The sequence below is a fragment of the Chenopodium quinoa genome, unplaced genomic scaffold (genome assembly GCF_001683475.1).
Source record: "Chenopodium quinoa cultivar QQ74 unplaced genomic scaffold, ASM168347v1, whole genome shotgun sequence".
NCBI classification, from domain to species: domain Eukaryota; kingdom Viridiplantae; phylum Streptophyta; class Magnoliopsida; order Caryophyllales; family Amaranthaceae; genus Chenopodium; species Chenopodium quinoa.
In genome coordinates, this window is record NW_018745448.1 from 6753946 (window position 1) to 6765068 (window position 11123).

General features: G+C 41.5%; 1 protein-coding gene across 1 annotated transcript; it reads left to right on the top strand.

Annotated features, from left to right (window-relative positions):
* The first annotated feature begins 6261 nt into the window (after positions 1-6261).
* Positions 6262-7020, top strand: LOC110713740. Its single transcript, XM_021892188.1, has one exon. The coding sequence runs from the start codon at positions 6262-6264 to the stop codon at positions 7018-7020; it is 759 nt and encodes a 252-aa protein (XP_021747880.1).
* Positions 7021-11123: the final 4103 nt, after the last annotated feature.

The window sequence follows — 11123 nt, forward strand, 5'->3', positions numbered from 1 at the left end:
AAACAATTAAATTAAATAATTGAAATAGAGATTTGGGACCAAACCCTCAGAAATTAAATCTTTCACGTCTAGGGCGAAGGCAACTTCGAATATGGCTAGGTGTTTCTAGATCTTGTGAATGCGGAATTTTGTATTTGAGAAGCAAAGTTTAGAAAGAATTGAATGCTAAAGAAAGAATGTTTATTGAGAATTGATGAATGATAGATGTAGATGATTAAGGTAGTTGGTGAATGAAGAGAATTGATGAGAATTGATGATAATTGGTGAATGAAAAATGGAGTTTTTGATACAATATTTATAGAGAAAATCATCCAAAAAAGATAATTTAACAAAACAGAGTCTGAAGATCGTAAAACAACATTGGCGCCAACCCTGGCTAACTGGCGCCAGGCACCAGTGGCTAGCGCCAAGCGCCAATGGATAGCGTCTGGCGCCAAGCCTGGTTCCAGGCGCCAAGGCCTGGGGTTGGACGCCAAACTGGATTTCAACGCGTTTTCAAAAATCTGATAAATTTCCCGTACTGGAAGATAAAATAATATAATTTCTTCGAAAATGCTATTTGATCTTGATTAAAACTCTGAAAAGTCCTAATTCAAATTAGGAATGAAAAGAACCTTCTAGAATGTTCTAGAAGACTAAAACCATTCCTAATTGCATTAGGAATGATAAATGATATTAAGCCCTCCCTTAGATCATTGGGCCGTACATAAAGCTCAAACCGGACCCAGTTTAGTAAATTGACTATAATTTCCTCAATATTCATCGGAATTGGGCTTATAATATATCGTTGGAAAGGTCTTTGCAAGCCCCATCTAACTACACTAATATTGGACCCATATCATGGACCAACCAAACTGGATTGACTGTTTTCTTAAAATAAAGTTTTCCAAAACAGGGAGAAGAGAAAAGAAATAAAACTTTCCGCAACAGTAGACCTTTCCACACTTTCGTTTCATTCGATTATTATTCGACGTGAAAGATACTCATCACTGGGTTTGGTTTTGGGGAGACACAAATGGGTGTCTACAGTAACCAACACATTAGCCCTTCTTCCTTGCATTCCCAGCAAGTATATGGGCTTTATTACATTAGTCTTATCTACTTTCAAGCATAGAACAAACGCTCTTTTCTTGGCCTCCCTATAAATGTCTTTGATTACATTTCGTGACTCGTGTTTCGCCTTTGTTAATCATTTCAAGGCTGTGATAGTCACTTTAGAATCAGATTTAATCACCACATTGGAGATGGTCAGCGGGATATCTTTTAATGCAAAGAGGATAGCCAGAGCTTCGGCTTGGTGCGGCAAAGAGGCGAAGACTATCTTAGCTTCCTGCTGTTGTTGTTGCCCAACCTGTTCTGCAGACCATACAACCGCAGCTTCCCAAGAGTTATCATCCTTCTTCTTTCGTTTTTTCCATGCAGCATCAACACTCACTGTAATAAACTAGTCCCCTGAAATTGTTCCTAGACTCCATGTCGGGATACCACCAATTTTATTACACTCTTCTTGCTCATTTTTTGACTACTGTCGAGAGGATTTGGATGCTTGCTGCCATTGAGTGACATATACTTGTATTGTCCTGATGATGGAGAGAGGATCAGTACTCACGCCTCTAAAAAGGATATCATTTATGTGGATCCATATAGCCCAAAGCGTTGCCACGAACGTAGCAAGCCGTGGAGAATCCAAATCCGTGTCCTGCATAATGTAGCTGACAAAGTTAGTGACCCATTCCTTGCGATTTAGGAACCTAGGATTAGAAGAGATGATGCCCAGCTGGGACGTTTTCTAGATTTTCTGAGAAATTTCACATAGATGGAACAAGTGATTCATGGATTCCTTCTCCTTTTTACATAGAGGGCAGAGCTTTGATGTTTCCACTCTTCTTTTCTCCAGATTATCCATAGTAGGCACTATGTTTTGGGATATCTTCTATAGGAAGATCTTCCATCTTGGTAGCAAATCGCATTTCCAGAATTTTTTCCAGAAATTGGGCTTACTTGGAACCCATATGCTCTGGGATTGCTTCTTGATCAGCGACCAATATCCTGATTTAAAGGAAAATTCCCCATTTTCCTTGTGAGTCCATGTAAACTCATCTTCTTGGCTTTCCTCCGGGATATGAGTAGCTAAGATTTCTTTAGCTATTTCATGGTAAAAAACTTTCCAAACAAGCCCTGCATTCCATCTCCTATCAGTGGTTATCAGGTCTGAAACTTTTGAAAGGGCTGGCATATCATCTGATCTTCTGATTTGAATCCTTCGTCTGGTCACCCAAATTTCTTGTTCGATGTTAGTCACTTCCCATTTCCTATCCTTCTTCCTACATTGTCCTTGAAGGATGAAGCCGCTCTAACTAGGCTCTTCGCAGCCCAGGATCCTCTGATGATCTTTTTACCCATAAGTCCCAATGAGATTGGGTCTTTCCCATATTTCTCTTTAAAGATTTTTCTTGCTAATAGGGAGGGGTTGGTGTAAAATCTCCAGCATTGCTTCATCAGGAGGCTTTTATTTATAGCTAAGACTTCTTTTAGTCCTAGACCTCCCTCAGATTTATGAAGGAACAAGACTTCCTTCTTCCTCCAACAGACGCCATTAGAATTTGAAGCTTTACACCACCAGAATTTGTTGATAAGAGAATTGAGCTTGGATGTAATGTAGCGGGGGCACCTATATAGAGCAACCTTCTCTAGGATGCTGTTGAATTTAGAGCTTGCTCTTCCATCCACATCCATTGGGCATCCTAGGTATGTTCCTAGTTCCGTGCAGCTTTTGACATGGATGGGCTTTCGCATTAGGCGAACAAAACATGAAGGGGTGTTTGGGCTGAATAAGATAGCCGACTTCTTCTCATTGATGACTTCCCTTGACAAGAGACAGAACTGATCTAGCACCTTCTTGACAAGTCTACATGATGCTGGGGTTGCTTTAAAACACAACAAAGCGTCATCTACAAAAAATAAATGGTTAATGGGGGGAGGGGGTATTCCTAGCTAACCGTATACCTTGGAGGTCTCCTGCATTCTGTAGAGAGCACAACTTTCTTGAGAGCACTTCCATGACTAAAATGAAAAGGTAAGGTGATAGAGGATTGCCTTGACGAAGTCATGCCTTTGGAGTGAAATAACCTGTTTGTTCACCATTTACAAGGACTGCATACAAAACCGTTGAGATAGATTGGACGATCCATTGTATCCAAGAAGCTGGGAAATTCATTTTTTCCAGGATAGTCTTTACCAGATCCCAACTGACCCTATCAAAGGCTTTGCTGAGGTCAATTTTCAGAATACCTTCAAAACGACCCCCTTTTCTTCTTCTCTTCACAGCCGTGAGAATTTCGTGGGCTATATAGCAGTTGTCAACCATAAGTCTTCATGGGATGAAGGCGTTCTGGAAATCTCCAATCAAGTCAGGCAGAATATGTTTGAGCCTGTTAACTAGACATTTGGAGATTATTTTATAGAAAGAGTTGGAAAGACTTATAGGCCGGAATTCATCAACCTTCTTTGGCTGCTTTACCTTCGGGATAAGAGTGATGAATGTACGGTTCGATTCTTTGAGCATGTATCCCGTGGTGAAAAAATGTTGGACTCCTCTAAACACATCCTCTTTGATATTATCCCAGTTCCCTTGAAAGAAAAGCGGAGGACATCCATCTGGGCCGGGGGATTTTATGAGGTGAGGATCAAAAGCCGCTTTCCTGATCTCAGCCCTTGAGAAGGGCTTTGATAGCCATTCGATATGGGCCAGTGAAAGAGAAGGCATGTCTGCTGTCCAAGTCTGTCTTAGAAGGCTAGCTTCGTCAGATTGGGCCTGTTGAATATTTGGCCCATCAAACAGAGACTTGAAGTGATTTAGGAAATTGGCCTTGATATCTTGTTTGCTATTAATCCAGTTTCCTTGATCATCTTGAATCACTCTTACCTCATCCCTTAGAGTTCTTTGTTTCACACTCTTATAGAAGAAAGACGTGGGCTGGTCTCCCAAGGAGTCCCATTTTGATTTCGCCCGTTGTCTCCAATACCACCATCTAAGGGAAGCTTCATCCTCTAATTGTTTCCTGAAGTTGATTTCCGCGCCAAGATTTGAGGTTGTTGTTAATGACTCATCTTGTTGTTGTTCCTCCAAATTGTCTTTCAAGTCTTGCCAGTTAATGCTCATGGAAACATGTTTTTTTACTGATGCACCAATCCCGAATGTCATTGAGGCAATGCTTTAGTTTTCTCTGTGTTACAAATAGTGGAGACCCAATTACTTGTGTCTTCCAAGTTGAGGATACTAGCTCATAAACTTCCTTCAATTTTAAACTCCATGCCTCCATTTTATATGGAGTCCTTCTCTTAGAAGTATTAGGGTGTAGTTCCAAAACAATGGGGGCATGATCGGAGAAAACTATTGGTAGGTTCCAGAGTCTAGCATCAGGAAAGGACAGTTTCCACAAGTTATTTGCATACGCCCTATCCAATTGCTCATAGATAGGGCCATCTATTCTATTATTGCACCAAGTAAATTTTAGTCCAATAGAGTGTAGTTGAATTAGCTCATTCTCTAATTTCCAAGGCAGAAAGTGTGATAGTCCTTTAATAGAAGTGCTACCTCCCAACTTTTGATCAGAAGATTCAAGTTGGTTAAAATCCCCTATAAGGATAAACTACCCTTGTGTATCTACATAAGTGAGCTTAAGGAAGACCAGACTTCTTCCCTACAAGAGATATACGGACTACCATACACGCAAGCAAGGTAATACGAAGCACCATCCACTAGAGATATATTACAGAGGATAACATTCGGGAGAGCTACAATAACATCTACTTCTACTCTATCCGACCAACAAAGAAACAGTCCTCCTTTGTTGGCTAAAGCATCAAAGCCAGTGCTGATAGGAAATCCTTTCCTACTGAAAAAAGGAGTTAAGGACTTAACACTACACTTAGTTTCTAAGGAAAATAAAATCAACGTTAAACCTAGCCGCTACGATCATTACCACAGGGAAAATCAGGGAGCTATGATCGCTCGCTCCCCTACAATTCCAACTCAAGCAACTCATTTTCCCTCCGAAGGCTGTGGGCCAGCCTCACCTTTGACCGTGGTCTTCCCTGGTTCCTTGCTTGTAACCTCATCATCCGATCAGATCATGTCTTCCCGCACCACAACTGTTAGATACTGGATCCTAGTAGGCAGACTTTTCCTCTCCTCCAATTCCTCCAACTTTTCCCAGAGATCATCTTCCTTACTAATACCGTATTGCATTTCTTCACTTCTCCCTAGCTCCTACTCATATCCTTCTCCTCTTCAGATCTCCCCTGCTTCCTACTATTACTAGTCGAGTCCTTAAGAGTCCAGGAGATGCCTAGTGACCTATCTCTCGGGATTTCCTTGGAGACTCTTGAGCTCCACTTCTTCTTTCTTGGCCCTTCTTCTGAGAATCTTCTCCCCCTCCTTCTTTTGTACAAAATCTTGCGCTGTTCATGTGTGTAGACGTCCAATTCAAAGTCCGATGAATCCTCGCTATTGCCTAGTTCTAGCTTACTGATGTTTAGAATTGGGTGCATAGAGTCCGAAGAGATCGAGGAAGGGGCAGTATTGAAGGAGTCAACGAAAACTTCTAACGGATTATCGAAATTTAAAATATGATTGGAAATACAAAAACATTAGATAGGGAAGAATAGGCAACGCAAGCAAAAGCGACGGACATGACGTTATCCGTTGCATAATTGGTGGCACGGCTGACTTAAGGTTGACCACTTGTGATATTGACAATGGCCAGTGTTCTTGTTAATTTGAAGGATTTTAATTAGCTTATATTTTACTGCAAAATTTGACCAAGTAATACAGTCTACACCTTGACTTGACTTGTTAAGCACCAAAACTGATAGATATTGTTTTCTAAATAATATTTTTCGGATATATTTGTATATATTTTGTATAATTATCTTATTGTATAATTATCTTTTTAGAATCCTAACGTGATTAGGAATAGCTTGTAACATTATATAAAGTGATCAATGGTACACATTCCAATCTGAGGAGTTTTCCCGAATATCTAACATGGTATCAGAGCTTTAGGTTACGATCCTAGATTTTTTTTTCTTCTCTTCTCTTGCTTCCGCTACACCTTACTGCCGCCCATCCTTCTTCACTGATTCTTTACATTAGTTTGAAACTATGACTAAAGATGGCGAAACCCCCCTCCTCCACCGCCAAAACCACCAGTGAATGAATTTCATCCGGCCCTTGCGGTCAATAATATCAAAACTGCGATGCCGATTACACTAGACTACACAAACGTCCATTATTTCACTTGGGTTAAATTATTTGAGAACCATGCTTGCGCATACAACGTTCTTGACCATATTGATCCCAAAACTCCGAAACCAACTGACATCTCCGATGCCTTTTGGACTCATTTAGATGCGATAGTTAAACACTGGATTTATGGAACGATTTCCGTTGATCTTCTCAACACTATGTTGTCTAGGAAAGCTACTGCTCAGCAAATTTTGGACCGTATCAAGGAAATTTTTCAAGATAACAAGAGTACAATGGCAGTATACCTCGAGAATCAATTTAATACTCTTCATCTTGATAATTTCGCCAATGTTACTACGTGCTGTCAACAATTGAAAAGCATCGCTAATCAATTAGCCAACGTCGATCAACCCATTTCTGATCAGAAATTGGTTCTTCGTTTGGTTGCGGGCTTGAATAAAACTGATTTCGATACAGTGGCCACGATGATTGCACAATCCGAGCCTCTGCCATCGTTCAATACAGCCAGGTCTCGGCTGTTAGTGGAAGAAACTCGTTGGAATTCCGACTCCACACCACCACCTTCAGTGTTTGTTGCCCAGCAACAATCGGGACAGCAGGCGGACTCCTCACAGCAGCAGCCGCAGCAACCGTCCGCCGGCAGGGGCAGCTCCACCTCCAGCAAGGGCCGTGGTGGCGGAGGAAAGGGGCGTGGCAAAGGTCGTGGTCGCGGTGGACCAGGCCGTGGTGCCCCTGGAAACCCGCAATAGCAACAGCAACAGGACGCTCCTCAACAACAGTGGCAATCTCAATCTCAGCCCAATATAATTGGGCAGCCTCATTGGGCCCAGCAGTCACAGTGGCCCAACCAACAGTAGACCTGGCAGCAGCAGGCTTGGGCCATTTCGCCTGCCCCTTTCCCCACAGCAGGCCATTATCAGCCAAGGTCCATACTTAGCTGGCCCCCTTCGCAAGCATACTACTCCATGGGGCCGACACCTTCTGGCCCACTAATGACCCCGACTGAGCTAGGCAGTGCATATTCATCGATGAGCTTATCAACTCCGGAGAATGGTTGATACACGGACTCCGGTGCAACCTCTCATATGACAAACAATCCCGGTACTCTTCTTCCCCTTTTTAATTTAAGCACTGATAATCATATTTTAGTTGGTAATGGGCATCGCATTCCAATCACTGGTTATGGTCATACCTCACTTCCAAATAATAACCTTAGGCTTAATAATGTTCTACTTGCACCACAAATTATCAAAAATTTAATTTCTGTGCGTAAATTCACTTCGAATAATTCGGTGTCTATTGAATTTGACCCTAATGGTTTTTCTGTGAAGGATCTTCGTACGGGGAGGGTAATAACGAGATGTGATAGTGCCGGGGAGCTCTATCCAGTCACACCCAACATTCCAAGCACATGTCTAGCCACCTCTCTCACTGCCGTCAACCCGTGGCATGATCGTCTAGGACATCCCGGGCCTTCATCTTTACAGTTTCTTAGGAGCAATAATTTTATTTCTTAAAATAAGGAGCACGAACCCTCTTTTTGCAATTCCTGTCAAATAGGAAAACATGTTAGACTTCCGTTTTATGATTCAAATAATAATAATGTTTCTGCCTTTGACATTATTCATGCTGATTTGTGGACATCTCCGATTCAGAGTATTAATGGTCATAAACATTACTTTGTTCTACTTGATGATTTCACACATTATGTTTGGGCTATCCCTCTTTCTTATAAATCTCAAGCCTTCCAATCATTCTTACATTTTCGATAATATGTGCAAACACAATTTGAACGTCCTGTTAAATGTTTTCAAAGTGACCATGGTCGCGAATTTGACAATGACCCCTTCAAAAAATTTTGCCTTGACAATGGTTTGGCTTTTAGATTCTCCTGTCCTCGCACTTCATCTCAAAATGGGAAAGCCGAACGCATGATTAGAACCATAAATAATGTCAACCGAACTCTATTATTTCATGCTTCCTTGCCACCATCATATTGGTCACATGCTTTAGAGACGGCCACTTATCTTCTTAATATTTTACCTACTAAATCTCTTAAGAACATGACCCCGGCTCAAGCTTTGTTTCGTAGATACCCTTCATATGACCCTTTACGGGTTTTTGGATGTCTATGTTTCCCTAATCTCTCCGCTATTGCTCCACATAAGCTTGCTCCTAGGTCCACACCTTGTGTCTTCTTAGGCTATCCCTCAAACCATCGAGGTTACAAATGTCTAGACCTTGCGACCCGCAAAATTATTATTTCTAGGCACGTAACTTTCAATGAGTCTATTTTTCCATTTAAAGACCTTGAGAAATTTACATTACAAGATTATAAGTTTTTGGGTATTGATGACAGATCACCGTTACTAACTCATCTGTTCTTGCAGCAGCCCATGTCTCAATTACAAGCCCAACCTCAAAATCACCAAGGTCAACAACCCTCAAACCCATTGGGCGCTGGATCTCCAGCGGCCCAACCTGTAGCTACCAGCCCGGAGCCAGCGGCCCAGCCATTAGGCGCTGGAAATCCAGCGGGCCGGTCAGAAACCAACATCCCAGGACCAGCGGCCTATCAGTTGGGCGCTGGTTCTCCGCACTCTCCCCAATTGGGCTCACCTCACGCTGGGCCCAATTCCCCCCTAGCAGCTTCTAGCCCACTACATTTCACTCCACCAGCCCACCAATCTTCCATCCTCACTCGACCCAACCTTCTTACATCCCCTCAAATGCAGTCGAGATCCCGTCATGGCATTATTAAACCAAATCCAAAATATGCCCACTTAACCATTGAGCATAAATTCCCTTTACCCAAAAATCACAAACAAGCTCTCCAAGACCATAATTGGAATGCCGCGATATTAGATGAATACAGTGCTTTAATTAAAACGGAAACTTGGGATTTGGTACCTAGACCTATGGGGGTGAATGTTGTTAATTGTATGTGGCTTTGTAAGCATAAATACAAGTCTAATGGTGACCTTGAAAAGCACAAAGCTCGTCTTGTTTGTGATGGCAGGTCGCAAGAAATTGGAGTTGATTGTGATGAGACATTTACTCCGGTCGTAAAAGAGGCTACTATTCGCACAGTACTTAGTTTAGCTATGGCTAAAAAGTGGTCCATACATCAGTTAGATGTTAAAAATTCTTTTCTACATGGTGACTTACAGGAAACAGTTTATATGCATCAACCTCCGGGTTTCTATGATCGAAGAAAGCCTGACTATGTCCGCCGTCTTCGTAAGGCTCTATATGGTTTAAAACAAGCCCCACAGGCTTGGTACCAACGCTTTGCTAATTTTTTGATCAAGTTGGGGTTCAACATTGCTAAGAGTGATACTTCTCTTTTCACTTTTAGGCAAGGGAACGACTTAGCATATTTACTGCTTTATGTTGATGATATTATTCTAGTCACTTCTTCTGACAAGTTGCGCACGGAAATTATCTCTAGCTTACAGACAGAATTTCCTATGTCAGACCTAGGGCCACTGAGTTACTTTTTGGGGATTGCAGTTACTCGCACACCCTCTTATATGCTTTTGTCTCAGCAAAAATATGCACAGGAAATATTAGAGCGTGCAGGTATGAGTTCTTGTAAACCTGCTGCCACTCCAGTCGACACTAAGTCTAAACTTAGTGCTAATTTGGGTTCTCTATTCCGGGATCATACTCTGTATCGCAGCCTTGCAGGTGCACTTCAGTACCTTACTTTTACTCGTCCAGATATTGCTTATGCGGTACAACAGGTGTGTTTATTTATGCACGATCCCAGGGAGCCGCATTTTGATGCGCTAAAACGCATTCTGCGTTATATTCAGGGTACTATTGATCACGGTTTACATTTATATCCTTCTGCTCCTACTCGCTTGATTACTTATACTAACACTGACTGGGGAGGTTGTCCCGACACCCGTCGTTCCACATCGGGTTATTGTTGTTTTCTTGGGGACAACCTCGTTTCTTGGTCAGTAAAGCGTCAGCCTACTTTGTCTAAATCAAGTGCAGAGGCGGAGTATCGAGGCGTTGCAAATGTGGTTTCTGAAGCGTATTGGCTTCGTAATTTATTATTGGAGCTTCATTGTCCCCTTTGACAGGCTACTATCATTTATTGTGATAATGTCAGCGCAATCTATCTCTCTATTAACCCGGTCTATCACCAACGCACCAAGCATGTGGAATTAGACATCCACTTTGTTCGGGAAAAGGTTGCGTTGGGTGAGGTTCGGGTTCTACACGCGCCGTCACGTTTTTAGTTTGCGTCATCTTCATTAAGGGCTTATCAAGGGAGCTATTTTTAGACTTCAGATCCAGTCTCTGCGTCCGTCCTCCTACCGCTTCGACTGTGGGGGTGTGATAGATATTATTTTCTAAATAATATTTGTTGGATATATTTGTATATATTTTGTATAATTATCTTATTGTATAATTATCTTTTTAGAATCCTAACGTGATTAGGAATAGCTTGTAACATTATATAAAGTGATCAATGGTACACACTCCAATCTGAGGAGCTTTCCCGAATATCTAACAAAAAACAAACCCAATTTTGAAACTCCTTTTGTATAAAAAAGTTGCTCATTTGTTAGATACATCACAAGAGTCAACATAATTTTATCTACTTTGAGATAATGAACTTCTTTTAAATGACTTTTACGAGTACAAATCAACTGTACGTTTTAATAATTGAATAAAGAGTGGATTCCAATACGGAATCATCTCCACAATTTTAAAAGAATCAAATTGTCAATTTACTTCCAAGTTCCAAACCCCAACTAGGAAAAGTGGATAACACAACTTGACTACATTGTCTAGTTGAGGATCTTTATAGTGATAAGGAGGATGGAATCCTCCA

Bases quoted from the DNA above. Each gene is read 5' to 3' on its own strand.
- LOC110713740 (XM_021892188.1), top strand. From the start codon at position 6,262: ATGCCGATTACACTAGACTACACAAACGTCCATTATTTCACTTGGGTT.